Raw genomic sequence first — 18,778 nt, forward strand, 5'->3', positions numbered from 1 at the left:
CCGAAAGTTTTAAATTACTTCCAGCAAGGTTAAATTTTGAACATACTAAACTATTATAATTTAATGAATGCTAAAATAAAAGAACCATTTACTGTCTATTTTAATCCATTATATTCTCACGAAACTATCTTTAACGATTGTAATTAGTTACACAACATGTATTTGTAGTACAGTAACGGCTTCTTTCGCTGTCTTTTGCTACACATTTGTTCCATCGCTCCCGTTGTTATGATTATGGCTTTTTGCGCTGGCCCATCTCATTTTGCGTAAAGTCAAGCGTCGAACACATTTCCAAAGCGTATCTGCATGCAACGTAAAGACTCTGCCCCTGGTTTTTCTTTCCCATTTTTTTCATGTTGTTAAAGCATTAGGCAGCATTTTCGACGGGGTTACTGCTAGCACTACAGCGTTCCGGTACGAGTTTGTTAAATGTCGACTGGGGCTTACTTCTCTATCACTAGCTTATCCCGTGCTCCGTACAACTGTCCAACTATGGTCTGTGTGTGGCCGTCGGCAGAAATCGCGTCATGTAAAGAAGAGAAAAGGAGAATTCTTTTAAGCTGAAGCCGCTAAATCGTTCACGTGTTGGTATTGCAGAGAAAAAGGCACTGTTCTTGCATATGAACACAACCATTCCCCTTCGTTTAACACATTACACGAATATTACATCATATTATTCCGGCCCATCGCAATCATAACCTCAAAATACCAGCTGATAACCATCGGAGCAGGCCCAACTATCGCACTCACCTGTCGTTTGATGATATCGAGATTTTTCTGTGCGTACGATAGCTCGCTGGCAATGGTCGCACCGTCGGTCAGTGCTTTGTTGTCTCTAAATGCATCACGGATCCGTCGTAGGGCGTACATCCTGTAATAAACACAACACGATTCGTAATCGATGCTCGTGCATCAGATGCAGGTTAACCCGATATACCTACCGATAGTTGTACGAGTCAAACTTCTGTGACGCACGGAGCAGCTGTTTGTAGAGCGATAGCACCTTCATCTTGTGTCCCGGTCCGGCCATACACGGCGAATTTATTATCAGAAATGGAATGAATTCGAGAACCTCAACCTCTTGCACGAATGTTTGTGTTGATACAGTATGCGGTTTCTTTGACGCAATGTAAATCAAAACAAACCATTTCAACAGAGCCCCGGCCCAGCACGCACTTTTGACGTTTCACTTGTCAAATGGGTAAGATTTGACAGTTGCCGTCAAATAGTTGACGGTTTGAAGCGGGTGATGATTGTAGAATTTGTTTTCATTAATTTATTCCTTTGATGTACAATTACAATACAACAAATGCATTAGAATATTGTAGCATCTTCGAGTTCGGGTGCATCATCCTTTTTCATTAATTGCCGCTAGATGGAAGTGAGAGCATCAAGTTCAAAGGAGCAGTTGAAGCATCCTTCGTATTCTGTCCTAATTAGGCTACAGACGATTGTTGGGTTCAACACTTTTTATTACAAAGGAAAACAGGATACAAAATACATCAACAATAAATAAACTGTTGCACTAAATGCGCCGCATGCAACGAAATTAATGAGCCAAACACTGTTTTACGGGTAGCAGATGTGAGCCTATGAAGAAGATGGAATGGAGAGTGCGTTCGTTCCGAATGGTCAGAGATCCCATCCACTAAGTATCGTTCGTTTCGACCCTCTGGGCGACCCTACCCTTAAGCCAAATAGGTACTGGCCGAAACGTTACCACCCTTGCCGGTCCAGTTGGTGTGCACGAACTTGCCCTCCTTACCGAGCAGCTCGTACGTGTGGGCACCGAAATAGTCACGCTGAGCCTGCAGCAAGTTGGCGGGCAATCGCTCCGAACGGTACCCGTCGAAGAAGGCAAGCGCCGCCGACAGGGCAGGCACCGGTACACCCCACAGCACCGCCTGGCTAACCACCTCGCGCCACGACTGCTGGTTATCCAACATGGCTTTCTTGAAGAAATCGTCCAGCAACAGATTCGACAGCTGCGGATTGCGCACAAACGCGTCACGAATGTTGCCCAGGAAGACGCTGCGAATGATGCAACCTCCGCGCCACATCAGCGCAATACCACCGTAGTTCAGGTTCCACTTGTACTCGTCGGCCGCTTCCCGCAGCAGCATGAATCCCTGGGCGTACGACACGATCTTCGCGCAGTACAGCGCATTGCGGATGTGTGTCAGGAATTGTTTGCGATCCGCGACGGACGGTTTGGTGCTGGGGCCGGCGAGTTGTTTGCTGGCACGGGCACGCTCCTCCTTCAGGGCGGACAAGCAGCGCGAAAATACTGCTTCACCGATCAGCGTGACCGGTACGCCATGGTGGAGTGCGGCAATGGCCGTCCACTTGCCCGTTCCCTTCTGTCCGGCCGTATCACGAATGCGCTCCAGCAGGTAACCCTCGTCGTCGCGGTAGTTAAGAATGTCGCGCGTAATTTCGATCAGGAACGAATCCAGCACACCCTTGTTCCATTCGTCGAACTCCTGTGCCATCTCCTTCTGCGACATGCCGAGCGCCAGCATCAGATGGTACGCTTCGCAGATCAGCTGCATGTCACCGTACTCGATGCCGTTGTGGACCATCTTCACAAAGTGACCGGCACCTCCTTCGCCGACCCATTCGCAGCACGGATCGCCATTCGATTTGGCGCAAATTGCCTACGGGAGAGTAGCAGAGCTAGAATCAACATGATCCATACTCGACTCGCAAGCTCCACTCACCTGGAAGATGTCCTTAATCAACGGCCAAGCATCGGGATGTCCACCGGGCATGAGGGAAGGTCCATAGCGTGCGCCTTCCTCTCCACCACTCACGCCCGAACCCACGTACAGGATACCCTTGGCCTTAAGCTCCTCATAGCGGCGGGCCGAGTCCTGGTGTTCCGAGTTACCTCCGTCAATGATCACGTCGCCCTTCTCGATCAACGGAAGCAGCTGGTTGATGAAATCATCTACAGCACTGCCAGCTGAAATAAGGTTTAAAGAAATACTTAACTTCACTTCAACTTCTTGGACTTCAAGCGTCCAATGCTCTGAAACTAACATCCCCCAAACGCTGTCCAATCTACAAGCGTCACATGACCAACAGATCTAGAACGTGCGATCTACGCGTCTGCCCCTAATCCACTAGAGGTCCCACCGGCGGATAATCGATCTCTTTTTCACTCGCGCCACTCGTTTAGCTGGCGATTGTGTACGATTGTTTCCTCCATCGTTAACCGCGACACTTCATAAGATTTCAAGATCAATGCTCAGGGACGCCGCCGCCAGTGTAGCGAGGCGAGAACGCGCAACAGGCAAGCCTAGCGCGCAAAAGGTCACCGCCGAGGGAGCTGGCTTTCACTTATTGCCTTCCACCAGTAGTTCGACGGGAAGCATAAGCGGCAGACAAAAAGCCGAACGGGCAGCTTATCGCTTGGATAGAACGTTAATCTGGACGTGCTTTTTGAGGGAACGGTTCAATTGCGCGTGGTAGCACAACCTACAAATGACATTACTGCCCCAACGGGACATGCTATATTTTGCCGCCGGTCTGCTTACCTTTAACCAGCATCATGATCTTGCGCGGTTTCTTCAGCTTGTTCACCATGTCCTGCAGTGAGGTGGCCCCAATGATGTTGGTACCTTTTGCTTCATTCTCCAGAAAATGGGTGACCTACGGTGAGAGGAAACCATCGGTTCGATTAAAGGACAGGTGCGACAACAGTTCGACCCATTTATGTAAATCCGCGTGGATTGCTTCCGTGCGGCGGAGGGTCACCCGCTCCATGCTAACCGGTGACCCCACGCAATAGGGTCATTTCAATGTTACGAGAAGGACGTGGGACGACGTGGTTACCGTCCAGCAAGCAGGATCACATGTTGCAAAATGCAATACAACCGATGCCAGACAAATAAAGTGATAATCGTAAATTACAACCAAAACTCGTTGAACTTTATGCGCTCCACACGCTTCAGTAAATCCGTTTCGTCCGGTGAAAGTTAAAATTGTCCGTCCTATGTGACATAATAACTTGCGGTGTATAGCTTTTGTCCGTTGCATAAAACTTCGAAGGCAATCGCACCGGATCGAAAGTTACGATCAAAGAAGGCTGGTAAAAGTTGAGATCTTGAGTTAAACTGTGTTTTCGATGACTTACCTTGTCCACGGTACGGTTGTAGGCGCAAACGACGAAACCCTTCGAATCCATGTTGAGGATCAAATTTTGGCCCATCACGGCCAATCCGATCAGGGCAATATCAGCTTTCCTGGAAAGAGAGGAAGAAACAGCCAAGTGGCAAACGCGATTTTGCCGATCATCATCGTGAAAAGTGCATGTGTTAGAGTAACTGCCAATTAAATCAACCATTCGCTTGTGGGTTCCACAAGAGGTCACAGGACGCACGATCATCGCGGTTGCACGAATTTTAGACGTTGGACGATCCCCCCCTCTAATCGCTGGTATTATGCAAGTAGAGCTACGCAGTCTGAAGGTCTTTCGCCTGATCATTCAGGTGACCTTGTCCGGTGCATGCTTGTGGGCTCTGTGGCCACTGTCTCGCCGTGTGAGCCTATTGTGGATGAATCATTCACATGGCACACAGGCAGACACGGTGTGCCGCAATTAGCCACGATTTCTTGTACCACCTCCTTGTTGTACGCGAAATCGGATGTGCCGCTTCCAATCCATTCCATTGACGCTAATCAAGCACCCAATCGTTCGTTCGCGACAATAGTCACGGAAGTGAGATAAGAAACTGTTGTGTATGGCCATATCAAGCGCCCATTTGTTGTCGCTAGAGAGTAGCATCGAGCAAAAAAAAGGCAAACAAAAATCTTCAAGATGGAAGCCACCGTCACCGGTATGCCATCCACACGCAAAATACGTCACACCGAGCGAAACTATCGAAAGGGGGACGGGCACTCTAGCGGTTCTATAATGAGCATCGGTCTCGGTGTGTTTACTGTGGGGTCACAATGCAAGGAACTCGAGGGAAATGTTTAATGACCGTAAGAACTTTGGCAAACAAACGTAAAGACGACGGAAAACGAGCGTATGGCTGAGAGACGCGGTGTAAAACGATCGACGCGTCAAACGATGACTTGCACAGGGCAACCGAATGTGCCCTTTGTGGCTCCCAAGCAAGCATGGCAAAAGCGCGACCGGCAAAACTTACGGGCTGGACATTTTGTACGATGTCAGGGTGCACAACAAACGGCGTAGGGATTTAATTTTGAAAATCACTGGGAAGTTCCCGGCGCGGCACGACGAATTGTTGAACAGCAGGGGTAGAAAGCGACTGGAGCGAGGGAATCGGGCACACCACTTTGCACAACGTTGCTTCTCGCTGCTATGCACACTACCGAATGCCATTCGATCGGTCCGCCGGTCTGGGGCGAACCGAGACGATGTGGTTCCACGGGCACAGTGGGCAAAAATAATGAGCAATGATCATACCTTTTAAATACCTACAAAAGACTTTACTCAGTGCTTTGTGGTTCAGATTAAATTGCAGTAAAATCACTAAAAGCTTACTTATTAAATAGCTTATTTATTAAATAAATGTTTGTATCATAACAACATTTGGAATAATCCTGCAACAATGTGCCCATAATCACACTGCATCATTTCTCCACTGTGCGTTCCATCATCGTTCGATGGTGGCGTGGTGGTCCAGTGCCGGTTTATGGGTACAAGGGTAGTAGTGTCCGCGGAATCGCGAATCGTACGATATGAGCCGCGTACGCACGCATACAGCGAGAATCGCGCTCGTTTAGCCGGCACAGAAGATTGGCTCGCAGTCCTTGAGGGGAGAGACCAGCGCACGTGAGCCTATGATCACAGTGCGTCTCGTGCCGTTCGCAACGAATGAAAACCACACATTTCGGGATGTTTATGAAAGAGTTATTTGAACAGAAATCGTTTGGCAAAATTTACTCCATTTATTTAATGTTCAACGTAAACGATGAGTAATGTGTATGTATTGGGAGCAAGAAGGGGTTTGTTTGTTTGTTTGTTAGTAGAACAATATCACGCTGGATTGTTAGGTGCAAATACTTTACATCCGTATCTGTGTGTGTTTTTTCTTCTGTTTCTTGGTCTATGTTGACTAAAACATATTACCTTCTTGCTTTACTAACTTTACCATAAATAAGTAACATAATGCAAATCCTGAGAAGATGCAGCACCAAGGACTGCAGGCGTTCAACGTTGTCCAGCCAGTGGGAGGGAACACAAAACTACGCTAAAATAAAATAAATCTAATCCAATGAGCAACACAAAACCGCTACCGGCTAAACCATAGAAGAAACACAAGCGGACCACGTTAAAATCAGTCGTTCGCGCCATTAAAAGCAAGTTCTTTAAACAGATGCGATCGTACCATTCTAGAAATGCAAAAAATCAAATCAAATGCCGCATACATAGCTGGACTATTGCTATCGATACTTCTTCTGCGATGCACAATTATTTCAGGTGAATAAAGTATCTTGAACGACCGAAAGTGAGTGAGTAAGCGTGTGCAAAACATTGGCACAACCCAATAGAACACGAATGGGAAAACCAAGACAGAAGCTGTGTAGCACAATATTGCACCAACGCTAATTTTCCTACAAGATCTAAACTTAAGCAGCAATCAATTTCAAACATATCGCCCCACAATTATTATAATGTTTACCACCGCTTAATGCAAAGCATAAGACAACGCACAACATCCAGGGATAAAGATTTCCATCTAATAAAATTGAAATTAATTTATGTTGGCAATCTATTGGTGATGCAGTTGTTGTCGACAGAATATAACCATAAGAACCGAACATGTATTACGCTTTCGATTAACGTTAATGACCGTTATTACAACATTTCAAGTATTCCTTCGCTACTACTGCTAGCTTTATGTTTGGGGCGCTTGTGGAAGCTGCTAGTGGTGTTAGCTGCCCTGGTATATTTCGAGCGAGAGTGTGATAATTCTCATCATTTCGTCTTCTGTTGCCATATGTTTCAACCCTTAGCATTGATTGTATAGGATTGTAAGTGCCGGCATTATATAGACAGAGTTACAGCGGTTCTGTATTGCGGTTCAGTCGGGGGCACATGGCTCTGTACTTCTTTTTAGTAGAGTTAGTGGTGGCTAGCACAAAACAGTGGGGGGTTCAGACGATGTTCCTATGATGAAGGTTCCTTTTCATGTTTGCAAATTCGATCCTCCATACCATACCAGCCATGACAGTTGTAAGAAACGGTGCCATCTGTCTTCCTGATATATATGTATATTTTTGCTACAAATCCGTACAAACTTCCGCCGACTTCCTGCGCTGATGATAGTTTTCGTTTTTTTTTTACTTCCAATTCCATCTCAAGCAATTCTGATGTCTGAATACTACTACTGTTGCGGCCTACGAAGTGTGTACCTGATTTTTCTAGATATTAAAAGTCGTATTACTTGGTAATAGTCACAAGGATATATCCCTTTTTACGCCATTACTCTCGATTATCTGGTATATGCGTGAGACGTTCGTAATAAGTTGTTGTTTGTTTGTCAAACTGAAGCTAACTATTGGTATTACAGAGTACGTTTCCATAGACATCTGGCATCTGTAGTACACATCGTTAGACATTTGGTGGGATCTATTATACTGTACGATATATTGCTGCTGTTGGCAAACAGGCGTTGTTGTTTCGATAGTTTCCGGTTTGTTGTTAGTTTGGTTATTTGGTTGGTGCTAAATGTGCAACGTGTGTAACAGTATGTATATATATATATGGTTAAAAGATTATCTCTGCAGGTTAGTAACTGTGCTCGTTACATCGTTTGGATATAAAGAATTTTATCGGATTCTATTTTGTTTCCCTCTAATAATCAAACATCATCATGCTTAGTTTGGATTTTGGCCCTGTCAGTCTAGCGAATAAAAAAAAGGGGGGGAAACACAAAAGAAAACCAACGCGTTGTGCAACGATCATTAAACACAAATTCGGTATTTCGTTCATTTACATACTCCGAATACACTACTAATTACTATACACACCATTCCGTATGGTGGGGTTTTCAAAATGCCATTCCTTCCCCACTAAAGAGGGGGCGGTGTTTCATTATGAGTTTCGATAAATGTTTAGTTATGCATTTTTCTAGAGGATCATGTTCGCCTTCTCCATTAATCGCAAAAACGGATCATTAGCTGTTCATCATCTGTAATATTATTATTTGCTAAAACAAAGAAGAAGAAAAAACACGCGTACATTCACTTACTAAACGGGAGCGATACTATTATCAACTGCAGCGGCAACCGTAGAGGGGTTTTCTGCACCAGTTTCGGTTGATAATTGTCCGTCGCTAGAAGAAACGGGTGTGGTTTCAGCACTATCATCATTGGTATCGGTAGGAGCTGTAGCAGAAGGAGATGAAGCAGAGGAAGCAGTGGCACAGTGGCCGTTTGTGTCACTGTTCGTAGAGTCAGGCGAAGGATCAGTAGCAATGACAGTGGAGGCTGCAGGGACCACCTGTGCATTGCTGCTGCTGCTGCTGGTTTCTTCGGGTTTAGCAGCGGTGCTATCTGCGGCATCATTTGCTTTTTCTACACTTTCGAGACGCGCCTTTTTACAAGTAGGCGCTGTTAATATTTTATCTACGTCCTGCAATGAATCGTGGGCAAAATGTTGTGTGTTTCAATGTTGGTGCAATTTCATATGAAATAGTGATGTTTTGTCTCCTTTACAATCGTTTTTAAATGGTAGCATTGAACACAAACCTACATGAATCTTTCTCTGCATCGGTCTACCTAAACTAACAATAACCAGTGCCGCGTTAGGTGTAAAGTACAAAACAACTTACCTGTTCCGGGTGCTTCCCGATGTACTCAAGGCGTGCGGCTTCATACATCTTTACGAACTTATCCCGCTGTTCCTTAAACTGCGCAAACAGTGCATCATCTCGATGTCCTTTCAGGCGATTCGCGAGATCAGCTTTCTTGTCGTGCTCCGCCCTAATTTCCGCCGTCACCCACGGCTTGTCCAGTGGATATTCTTCCCTGTTCGGTGGTTGTGCCGGTTTGGCGCGTGCACGCTTCCCGTTCAAACCTATCGCACCACCGTTAGGGACCATTCCGTTCCGTGCGAAGGGACCACCCATCTTACCACCCATTCCACGCGCATGCATACTGCCATTCATATTGCGGCGCATCGGTCCATCTAAACCGTGGCGCAGAGGCGGAGGCATCATTCGTCCCATACCCGGCGGTGGAGGCATCTGGCGTCCGTTCATTGGTGGAATTGGTGGAGGTAGCGGTCTGTTCATCGACAGCAGTGACATCGGTCCGGGCGGTCCAGCACCGTATCTTCCATTCTGGTGTCCCCGCATACGCATACCCGGCCCGTTACGGAACAGAGCCGGTGGAACGGGTGGTGGTATCGGTGGTGGATTCATCGGACCTCGCCGTCCACCGACCGGTGCAGGCGGACCCGGAAACATATTTGGCGGAGGCATCGGATGACCCCCCCAGTTAGGCATTCCGTTCGCTCCACCGTTCATACGGTTCCGCATTCCTCCTCCCGGCGCTCCTCCACCGTTCTTCATTGGGCGCTTCATCGGTGGATTCATACGTCGATTACCATTGGCAAATGGAGCACCAGACTTGTTGCCCCCATCCGAAACGTTCGAGCCGGAAGCGTTTGGTCCACCGATGCTGTTACCTGTTCCGTTCGTATTGGATGCCACTGAGTCATCGTTGAAATCGACAAAGCCGGGATCATCGCCAAGCTGATTAGCGTTGAACATTGCGCTCATGTTCCGCATATTGTTCATCATCGGGTTGTACTGCTGCTTGTTCATCATGCCCTGCTTAAATCGCGGCCGGTTCGCCATTTGATTGCCCGTGCGTTTGTTTCCTTCGCTGGTCGGTGGTTTGTTGGAGACCATTATTTACATCGTTTTTCGTACACCGTTTTTCGCACCCGCGACACACCAACTCAGTTGATGCACTACGAGCAAAGAACTGGGCTAAGAGTTTTGGCGAGGTTTTTCTGCTCCACTCTGTAAGTAATAGTCTGGGCCTTTGAACGCCGTCTTTTCACACTATTCACGGAACAAAAATTTCCTTTGCTCTTTTCCGGAAAAAACTCAACTGTGCTGCAGCTTGCTTTGATTCCTTTTCATCTGCGTTTTTTTTTTTCTTTTGACAGATGATTGTACTAAAACCGATGACAATTCTAGAAATAGGCCGAGTTTGCCTGGGCCAAGCAAACAAATAACATTCTGCCGGTTTTCTGTGGCCCCAATGTCCATGGTCAGAAGAGTTGGATTATAGAAAAGCACAAAAACTGGAGGTGATTTTAGTTAAACAAATAATTTACTAACTTTATTTCTGGAGAATCGAAACGAATTTATGTATTGTACTAAAAGTAATGTCATTCGGATTGTGGCCAAACGTTGACGTTTTGCTTTTTTAGAACAACTGGAAAGCATGGTATGTGCCGCATTGTTTTCATCGTGTTAAGTGGTTTTGTGAAAACATTTTGTTACAATTCTTAAGTATTTTTACGAGCGTACAAGATGGTAATTTATGCTTGCAATTGTATATTGAACTGCCAAAGTACTGAACACATCGTTCGATTCATTATTCCAGGTGAAAAAACGTTATTTCACTGAGAGTAAAGCACCGAAGACCCCAAAAAAACCTGAAGAGATCCACAAGGAAGCTGCCCTTCCCGAACCGAACACAAAACGGGAAGTGAAATCGGAACCGGGCGATAAAGCAGCACCTGGCCGAATATTTCAGAAAAAGAAGCGCAATAATGCTTTCGGACGAAATGAATCGCTCAGACCGAAGAAGAATGAAAAGGCGCTCGCCATTCCGATCGATCCTGCCGCGCTGATGCGCCATTCGCGGGGCGAAACCATGAATTTGGGCGGCGTGAAATCCCGATTCCACAAGATCAATGAAAAGCGCAAGGATATTAATATTGAGTTTGCCGTACAGCAGGCAGCTCGGGCAGAAGTGTTGCTGCACGAGGAGGAGGGTTATCTCGAGGCGGACGAAGGCGATAGCACCACCAACATCACGCAGCGAGAAATAGTGGACAATGTGGACATAACGACAGCAACGAAACACTTCAACATATCGCTTGACTTTGGCCCGTACCGTACGCGGTACACGAAAAACGGTAGATATTTGCTGCTGGGTGGAAAGCGTGGCCACGTCGCTGCATTCGATTGGGTGCGCAAGAAGCTGCTGTGCGAGATGAATGTGATGGAATCGGTGCACGACGTTACGTGGCTGATGAACCAAACTATGTACGCCGTGGCGCAGAAGAACTGGGTACACGTGTACGATCATAAAGGGACGGAAATCCACTGCATCAAGACGATGCACAGGAGCGTACGTTTGGAGTATCTGCCGTATCACTTTTTGCTGAACAGTGCCGGTGAGAATGGGTTTCTATCGTGGATGGACGTATCGATTGGCGAATCGGTTGGCAACTACAACACCAGAATGGGGAAGATTTTGGCAATGGCCCAAAACCCTTGGAACGCGGTAACGTGCATCGGCGGCTCGAAGGGTGTTGTATCGATGTGGTCACCGATGGTTCGGGATCCGCTGGCCAAAATGCTTTGCCATCCGGTACCGTTGACGGGAATCTCGATCGATCCGAGTGGAATGCACATGGCAACGGCCGGGTTGGATCGCAAAGTAAAAATATGGGACATACGGCAGCTAGAAGGTCCGCTCGAAACGTATCACATCAATACGGCGGCCTCCGAGCTGGAGTTGTCGCAGCGCGGGCTGTTGGCTCTGTCGATGGGCAACGTGTGTGAGGTTTATCGGCGGGATAACAGTTCCAGCGAAGACCAAATGAAGCCATACATCAGACACCGCACGAATGGACCGATATCTAGCATCAGATTCTGTCCGTATGAAGATATCCTCGGGGTTGGAACTGCCAAAGGCTTTGTATCGTTGATTGTTCCTGGTTCGGGCGAGCCCAACTTTGACACATTCGAGGCCAATCCTTACCAGTCGCGTTCGCAGCGGCAAGAGGAGGAGGTGCACAAATTGCTGGAGAAGATTCCTGCCGAATTTATTTCACTTAATCCGACGCAAATCGACGAGGTGGATGTACCGTCCGCTAAAGCCCGACTAGAGCAGAAGGTGAAACTATTAACCCTAAAACCGCCAAGGATAGACTTTGAGCCGCGCAAGCGCAATGGCGTATCGAAAGCCAAGCTTGTTCAGATCAAACGAAACGTGAAGGAGTTCCGGTTCCGTGAGGCAGCCAATGAGCTGCGCGAGATAAAGGATAAGCTGTTGGCGGAAGAGGAAAAGCCAGCGGAATCGCTCGATTTCATACCATTGGAGACGAAAAGCGTTCTGGATCGTTTCAGTACAAAGAAAAAGAAGAAAGCTGCACATTGACCACGCTCTACTGTTGTATATTATAAATGAAAATAAAGCTATCAGATCACTTGTAAATGCTTGTGTAGTACTCTTCCTCGAGATCGTACAGATCCGCCGCCATATCGTCCCGGACGGCCATCAGCTTGTTGTCCCGGTCGATCTGCGTGGTACGGTAGAGCGTCGAGTTGCTGCAGATTGCCTCATTGACCGAATGGAAGTCGTTCAGGATAAGGTACTGTTTGATATCGGACACCAGCTTCATGAGCGATTCGCCAGCCCGTACAATGTTTGCCGCTCGGACCTGTGTTTCATACGTGTCCTGCTCGCATTGCGTTATCTTTGATAATTGTGTGTCATTTTCACCTTTAGCGAGTCGGATGATTTCTAAAACGATGCCAGGAAAATATAGCGAAAGAAATACATGCAATTGACTGATCAACGCTTACCTTCGAAATTTTCTCGCATACTCCGAATGTCTTCTTTCAGCCGGGAATTGTAGGATTTCAGCAGGGCTTCCTTCGATTGGGTTAGATTGCGTTGCATTTTGAGGCGGTGGCGGATGCGTAGGTAAAGAAATTGTTTGTTTGCTTGCAGCCGAGGAGATGGTAAACGCTGATCGAGGATAGTTTTCCACGGGATGAGCTAAAACACCACCAAGTTTCGTCAGTTGTTTACGTTTTAGCACGGCAAACAAACTCCGCTGAAGAAAGCGAACACAACGAAGCGACGAGAGCCCCAGAACTGTCAAAATGTATGCTGCATGGGCACACAAATTGCCGGCTAGATGGAACAACGGGAAAAAATTTGAATTTCATTTTTCAGCCAGATGGTGATAATTATAAACAACGAAAAAAAAAACAAATAAAAGGTCAATTTAGGTTCTTTTGCACAACTGGAAAATGGAAAGGAATCCAAAATTTGGTGCATTCTTAACGAAACCGCAACAACCTGAACGAAAACGTCAACCTTTCCCCCTCCAGCTTAACGAAACACGTCATGCAATCGGGCTGTGCTGGTGTGCGTGAGGCCCGTCGGCTTTAAGGTTGACGTGTACTTTAGGAACAATAAAGCCTGGGCGAATGGTAGCACAGGTCGATCATTTCCAGTTCAGCAATAGAGAAACGACAAGCACAAAATCTGGTTGGGAACGTGCATCAGAAACCGGTGATTAGAAGTTGTTACTGGGTGTAAAAGTCCCGTTGGGTTGGTGAATTTCCTTTGTGCGTGTGTTAGATTGAAGCAACAAAACTCGTAAAGTAAGTTAAAAGTGGCAATTTTTCGTGTGCTTCGGCAAGCATCATTGCGGTTGTAAGGTGCCGGTAGCGAGCGAGGTGTTGCGAATGGTTAGCGAAAAAAGCGTGATTGTGTAGGTTTAGCGGCAAAAGCTGCTGTAAATCATGTGTGTGACACCCCAAACAGGACATTTTCGTTGGTGGTGCTAAGAATTGTGGCCGGGCAAACGGAACATTCTAGAATTTGTGGGTTATGCGCGGAGGAAGTAGGTAGGAAGAAGAGGCTGATATGCGAAAAATGGTAGCTTTAGGCGGGCCATTTTCCGTACGGTTTCTCGGATGGGTCGGAAGCAGGCGAGACGCTGTGCGAAAGAGACGCAAATCCCGCTTGTCCCGACAGCACGAATGGGTGAAAAAGATAGGTAGTACGCAACGAAAGGTTGACGTGTTCTTTCCGAATTGGAGCAGGACTAGCCGTTGGGGATAGAAGACGCTTCTTCTGTTAGTTCTATTTCAGTCGTTGCGGTAGAAAGTTGGGTACCTTTGTGGACGGGAGAGAGCGCCAGCAATCAAGGTTGATTTAAGTGAGTTTTCTAGAAATTGTTCAAAGTAGGAAGCTTAGTTAGTGGATAAACGAATGTGTTTCAGAATATTAAACAACGCTTTGGATGCGTTGCTATAGAAGAACCACAGTACAGTTGTGTGTGCCGGCGTTATATGGAAACGACGGGCGCTTGTGGTTTAATGAGGTCAACAGACATAACGGTTGTTTTCCAATTTTGAATTGTCTGTGTCGGAGGAAGATGACGTGATTTTTATGTTAAACAGTGAAATGACCCAAATATTCCAGTGGAGTCTTCGTAATTCTATGCTTACTTCGGCGTAAAACATGTAATGGAAGTGGCTTGCTTGATTGCGTACGGCTGGCTTCAATGGGTCTGCTCGAACTGACGTGGCCTTATGGCGGATGTTGGATTGATTATGTGGCATGGGATGAATTATCCTAACTGTCTAAATCTTTGGGGGCAACTACTTCTTCCCCACTTTTTCTCAGCTCTCTTTATTAAGATGTGCAAGTTTTTGTTTTTTTTTATTAAATTCGCCCGTTTTTCAGTTCGCTTTAGTAGGGACACGTGTTTCGCTTTCAAGTAGGCTATGAATATAAGCACCGTTTCTTCTTCACATTCGCATGTTTTTTTTTTGAGTGTTTAAGCAACCGTTGCTAACTATATGTTCCTTTCCGATGGTTTTTTCCCTATCCTTAACAGAACAGTACAACAATGAAGCTATTAACGCAATCGGCCCTGGTGGTCGTACTGGCCGTGTTGGCCTGTTCGGCGGAGGAAAAGAAGGAAAAGGATAAGGATATCGGCACGGTGGTCGGTATCGATCTCGGCACCACGTACTCCTGCGTCGGTGTGTACAAGAACGGACGCGTAGAAATCATTGCCAACGATCAGGGTAACCGTATTACGCCCTCGTACGTGGCATTTACCGCCGATGGCGAGCGTCTCATCGGTGATGCCGCCAAGAATCAGCTGACGACGAACCCCGAAAACACCGTGTTCGATGCGAAGCGTTTGATTGGCCGTGAGTTCACGGATCATACCGTCCAGCACGACATCAAGCTGTTGCCGTTCAAGGTGATTGAGAAGAACTCGAAGCCACACATCAAGGTGTCCACCGGGCAGGGCGATAAGGTGTTCGCACCGGAGGAAATCTCCGCCATGGTGCTGGGCAAGATGAAGGAAACGGCCGAAGCGTATCTGGGCAAGAAGGTTACGCACGCCGTCGTCACGGTACCGGCCTACTTTAACGATGCTCAGCGTCAGGCGACGAAGGATGCCGGAACGATCGCTGGCCTGGTGGTGATGCGCATCATCAACGAACCGACCGCTGCCGCTATTGCATACGGGCTGGACAAGAAGGATGGCGAGAAGAACGTGCTCGTGTTCGATCTGGGCGGTGGTACCTTCGACGTGTCGCTGCTGACCATTGACAACGGTGTGTTCGAGGTGGTGGCCACCAACGGTGACACGCATCTGGGCGGCGAGGACTTTGATCAGCGCGTGATGGACCACTTCATCAAGATGTACAAGAAGAAGAAGGGCAAGGACATTCGCAAGGACAACCGTGCGGTACAGAAGCTGCGTCGTGAGGTGGAGAAGGCGAAGCGTGCGCTGTCGGCCAGCCACCAGGTGCGCATTGAAATCGAATCGTTCTTCGAGGGCGATGACTTCAGCGAGACGCTGACCCGTGCCAAGTTCGAGGAGCTGAACATGGACCTGTTCCGGTCGACGATGAAGCCGGTGCACAAGGTGCTGGAGGATGCCGACATGACCAAGAACGATGTGGACGAGATTGTGCTGGTCGGTGGTTCGACCCGTATCCCGAAGGTGCAGCAGCTGGTGAAGGAGTTCTTCAACGGCAAGGAACCGTCCCGCGGTATTAACCCCGACGAGGCCGTCGCCTACGGTGCCGCCGTACAGGCCGGCGTGCTTTCGGGCGAACAGGACACGGATGCGATCGTGCTGCTCGACGTCAACCCGCTCACGATGGGCATTGAGACGGTCGGCGGTGTGATGACGAAGCTGATCCCGCGCAACACCGTCATCCCGACGAAGAAGTCGCAAATCTTCTCGACCGCCTCGGACAACCAGCACACCGTCACGATCCAGGTGTACGAGGGCGAGCGTCCGATGACCAAGGACAACCATCTGCTCGGCAAGTTCGATCTGACCGGTATTCCACCGGCACCGCGCGGCATCCCGCAGATTGAGGTGTCGTTCGAGATCGACGCGAACGGTATTCTGCAGGTGTCGGCCGAGGATAAGGGTACGGGCAACCGGGAAAAGATCGTCATCACCAACGACCAGAACCGTCTGACGCCGGACGACATCGAGCGGATGATTAAGGATGCGGAGCGGTTCGCGGACGACGACAAGAAGCTGAAGGAGCGCGTCGAGGCCCGCAACGAGCTGGAAAGCTACGCGTACAGCCTGAAGAACCAGCTCAGCTCGAAGGATAAGCTCGGCGCGAGCGTGTCCGACGACGATAAGGCCAAGATGGAGGAAGCGATCGACGAGAAGATCAAGTGGCTGGACGAGAACCAGGACACCGAAGCGGAGGAGTACAAGAAGCAGAAGAAGGAGCTGGAGGACATTGTGCAGCCGATCATTGCCAAGCTGTACGCGAGCAGTGGCGGTGCGCCACCACCGACGGCCGGCGGTGACGATGACGACGAGCTGAAGGATGAGCTGTAAGTGATGGACCTCGTCAACGACACACTCACACAAACAAAGCATTTTCTTCCCGTTGGAAGGAAAGTGCAAATTCAAATCGCCTTTCATCCATTGTCGTCCTTTTGAACGGTCGAACCACCACAAGTAGTCAACACACACACACACACACCTCACGTCATTAACCCAACCCCACGCGTGATTGTGGAGGGCGCAGTGCGTACAACCACCGCGAGGGGGGGAAAAGGAAAGCAGGAGCGAGCGTGGTGGTGTGTGGGGTAACGATTTCTCGGAGTCTCATCTTATTTTCTAGATGAGTGATACTCGTTCCATCCTTCCCCCCGCCCCCCATCAAAAGAAAAGCAAGAAACAGCAAGAGCCAGAGCGAAGGAGTTTTAGTAGTAATGATGATGGTTGCGCGAGATTTTTTGTTTGTTTAATTGTTTTTGTTTGTTTGACAAATACTATTATGTGTCCGTGAAGCATTTGCGCTGCGCGTTGTAGATCGATTTTGCACGTCCTTTACGTTTTAATTTATTGAGCGAGCAGAGTGCAGAGGAGGACATCCCCCACACCTTTGCCTTTGCGGGCAAACAAGCGAACTGTGAGAAGAATTAGGAGGGGGAGGAGGGTGTGTGTTTTCCGAGGAGGAGGATGGTCTTCCGGCTGTCCATAGAGAGAGAAACGGAGGCGTTAGTTCTAAATCGTCGTTCCATTCGTGCAAACCGTAGGGGTAGAATTGCTGCTGCGCCACCTCCTCTCACCAGGGAGCGAGAAATGATGCAAACGAAACAGAAAAACAGAAACCTTCCACTCATTCTCAGCAACCCGCTTTTAAAATTGGCGCTCATTCTTCGCCCGGCCGATAGATGGCGCTAGCTGCTTTTGGGAAGAAAAGCGGAAAAGTTCGTCTCGTTTTATCCATTCCCCCCATCACCGCTCGAGAGAGAGACTTTCATTATTGTGTTTAATATTTAAAGTAAATTGTACCTTCCACACACCTCCCTCTCTCTCTATTGCCACAAATAGTAAGAAGTCGAGCATAGAGCATGTAGAAAAGCGGAGTAAAACAACAGCTAAACGTAGAGGGTAACAATTAGTGTGATTTCTTCAGGATTCGCGGGATTAGTTTCGAAGATCTAACGTTTGGTATAACGCGCACGTTCCTTCATTCAGATTAGAGCCAGCAGCAGCAGCAGCAGCAGGTAGTGCGCGCCTGTACACAACAGTTCCGTTTCAGTTCGTTTCATTGTTTCTCATCCATCGACTGAACTTAAATATGTAAGGAAGAGAAAGAATAAAAACAGAAACAAAAAACTACAGAAGATTTGGCCTTTTTTCCTGTGTGTCGATCTCGTGGCCTACTGAATGAAAGAAATCCTGCTTCAAGGTTCTCCCATGGAGCTAATCGAAGCTAGCGAGGAAACATGCTCTGAGATAAGGACTCTGTCCACTGAACTGAAGGTGCTTCCTGATGATAGCTTTCTGTCATGTCGCCATCGACCATCCACTGCTACAAGCCTCACTCTATAAGTTCGACTCCTGGTACAAGCGAAACGATCTGATTCAATTCTACGACAAGTGCGTCTCCATCACCTTTAGCCGATCGACGAGCCCCTACTGACTTCAGCTCGGGCAATGCTATCAATCCCCGGAACTCGTTCGGTTCGCGTGACCCATTAGTCTCTATGTGCCGTTTCCTCATCTCGGTCGGTGAGGCGTTTGAATAAGAATGGCGCCGGAGGACGACGACCCACCCGATGAAGTCTCGTAAGCGGTGGCAGAGCATCTCCCAGAAGGTATTTTAACGAGAAGTACCTTTAAGGACGAACTCGCTTCGGTTCAGAAGAATCTTGCTGGATGAAGCTTGGACGATGACAAGCCTTCGACTTCGAGGTTTCTTGGTACATTGAACCAGAACAACGAGAGACTCAAGGG

The 18,778-nt window shown here is 47.9% G+C and overlaps 6 protein-coding genes across 7 annotated transcripts; 2 read left to right on the plus strand and 4 right to left on the minus strand.

Moving 5' to 3' along the window:
- Positions 1 to 87: 87 nt before the first annotated feature.
- LOC118503013 (protein bcn92) lies at positions 88 to 1,139 on the minus strand. The gene is made up of 3 exons (XM_036035831.1): positions 942 to 1,139; positions 751 to 871; positions 88 to 497 (listed from the first exon to the last, which is right to left on the minus strand). The coding sequence occupies exons 1-3, from the start codon at positions 1,028 to 1,030 to the stop codon at positions 444 to 446; spliced, it is 264 nt and encodes an 87-aa protein (XP_035891724.1). The 5' UTR covers positions 1,031 to 1,139; the 3' UTR covers positions 88 to 443.
- A 308-nt stretch (positions 1,140 to 1,447) lies between these two features.
- Positions 1,448 to 5,356, minus strand: LOC118503010 (6-phosphogluconate dehydrogenase, decarboxylating). Its single transcript, XM_036035826.1, has 5 exons — positions 5,157 to 5,356; positions 4,139 to 4,247; positions 3,540 to 3,654; positions 2,721 to 2,965; positions 1,448 to 2,657 (listed from the first exon to the last, which is right to left on the minus strand). Exons 1-5 carry the CDS (start codon positions 5,351 to 5,353, stop codon positions 1,689 to 1,691), a joined length of 1,635 nt encoding a protein of 544 aa, XP_035891719.1. The 5' UTR covers positions 5,354 to 5,356; the 3' UTR covers positions 1,448 to 1,688.
- A 543-nt stretch (positions 5,357 to 5,899) lies between these two features.
- Positions 5,900 to 10,132, minus strand: LOC118503017 (DNA-binding protein K10-like). Its single transcript, XM_036035841.1, has 3 exons — positions 8,811 to 10,132; positions 8,229 to 8,611; positions 5,900 to 8,168 (listed from the first exon to the last, which is right to left on the minus strand). Coding segments are annotated over exons 1-3 (1,467 nt in total). The 5' UTR covers positions 9,894 to 10,132; the 3' UTR covers positions 5,900 to 8,167.
- Positions 10,133 to 10,292: 160 nt separating this feature from the next.
- LOC118503016 (WD repeat-containing protein 46) lies at positions 10,293 to 12,444 on the plus strand. Its single transcript, XM_036035840.1, has 2 exons — positions 10,293 to 10,529; positions 10,600 to 12,444. Exons 1-2 carry the CDS (start codon positions 10,527 to 10,529, stop codon positions 12,385 to 12,387), a joined length of 1,791 nt encoding a protein of 596 aa, XP_035891733.1. The 5' UTR covers positions 10,293 to 10,526; the 3' UTR covers positions 12,388 to 12,444.
- Positions 12,378 to 13,093, minus strand: LOC118503019 (mediator of RNA polymerase II transcription subunit 22). Its single transcript, XM_036035842.1, has 2 exons — positions 12,816 to 13,093; positions 12,378 to 12,753 (listed from the first exon to the last, which is right to left on the minus strand). The coding sequence occupies exons 1-2, from the start codon at positions 12,910 to 12,912 to the stop codon at positions 12,434 to 12,436; spliced, it is 417 nt and encodes a 138-aa protein (XP_035891735.1). The 5' UTR covers positions 12,913 to 13,093; the 3' UTR covers positions 12,378 to 12,433.
- A 343-nt stretch (positions 13,094 to 13,436) lies between these two features.
- On the plus strand, positions 13,437 to 18,165 carry LOC118503015 (endoplasmic reticulum chaperone BiP). Of its 2 annotated transcripts, none has more exons than XM_036035838.1 (2): positions 13,437 to 13,625; positions 14,870 to 18,165. In XM_036035838.1, the coding sequence occupies exon 2, from the start codon at positions 14,882 to 14,884 to the stop codon at positions 16,862 to 16,864; it is 1,983 nt and encodes a 660-aa protein (XP_035891731.1). In that variant the 5' UTR covers positions 13,437 to 13,625; positions 14,870 to 14,881; the 3' UTR covers positions 16,865 to 18,165. The 2 variants fall into 2 exon arrangements, with proteins under 2 accessions (XP_035891731.1, XP_035891732.1); XM_036035839.1 differs by lacking the exon at positions 13,437 to 13,625 and adding an exon at positions 14,031 to 14,185.
- Positions 18,166 to 18,778: the final 613 nt, after the last annotated feature.

This window comes from Anopheles stephensi, chromosome 2 (genome assembly GCF_013141755.1).
Source record: "Anopheles stephensi strain Indian chromosome 2, UCI_ANSTEP_V1.0, whole genome shotgun sequence".
In the NCBI taxonomy this organism is placed as follows: domain Eukaryota; kingdom Metazoa; phylum Arthropoda; class Insecta; order Diptera; family Culicidae; genus Anopheles; species Anopheles stephensi.

Coding starts and splice junctions, on each gene's coding strand:
- LOC118503013 (XM_036035831.1), bottom strand. CDS start 1,030: ATGGCCGGACCGGGACACAAGATGAAGGTGCTATCGCTCTACAAACAG. Junction 872..941: donor TTTGACTCGTACAACTATCG/GTAGGTATATCG, acceptor TGTTTATTACAG/GATGTACGCCCTACGACGGA. Junction 498..750: donor TCGATATCATCAAACGACAG/GTGAGTGCGATA, acceptor GGCCACACACAG/ACCATAGTTGGACAGTTGTA.
- LOC118503010 (XM_036035826.1), bottom strand. CDS start 5,353: ATGGCATTCGGTAGTGTGCATAGCAGCGAGAAGCAACGTTGTGCAAAG. Junction 3,655..4,138: donor ACAACCGTACCGTGGACAAG/GTAAGTCATCGA, acceptor CTCTCACCGTAG/GTCACCCATTTTCTGGAGAA. Junction 2,966..3,539: donor GATCATGATGCTGGTTAAAG/GTAAGCAGACCG, acceptor ACCTTATTTCAG/CTGGCAGTGCTGTAGATGAT.
- LOC118503017 (XM_036035841.1), bottom strand. CDS start 9,893: ATGGTCTCCAACAAACCACCGACCAGCGAAGGAAACAAACGCACGGGC. Junction 8,612..8,810: donor TCGGGAAGCACCCGGAACAG/GTAAGTTGTTTT, acceptor GATTCATTGCAG/GACGTAGATAAAATATTAAC.
- LOC118503019 (XM_036035842.1), bottom strand. CDS start 12,912: ATGCAACGCAATCTAACCCAATCGAAGGAAGCCCTGCTGAAATCCTAC. Junction 12,754..12,815: donor TATGCGAGAAAATTTCGAAG/GTAAGCGTTGAT, acceptor GCATCGTTTTAG/AAATCATCCGACTCGCTAAA.
- LOC118503015 (XM_036035838.1), top strand. CDS start 14,882: ATGAAGCTATTAACGCAATCGGCCCTGGTGGTCGTACTGGCCGTGTTG.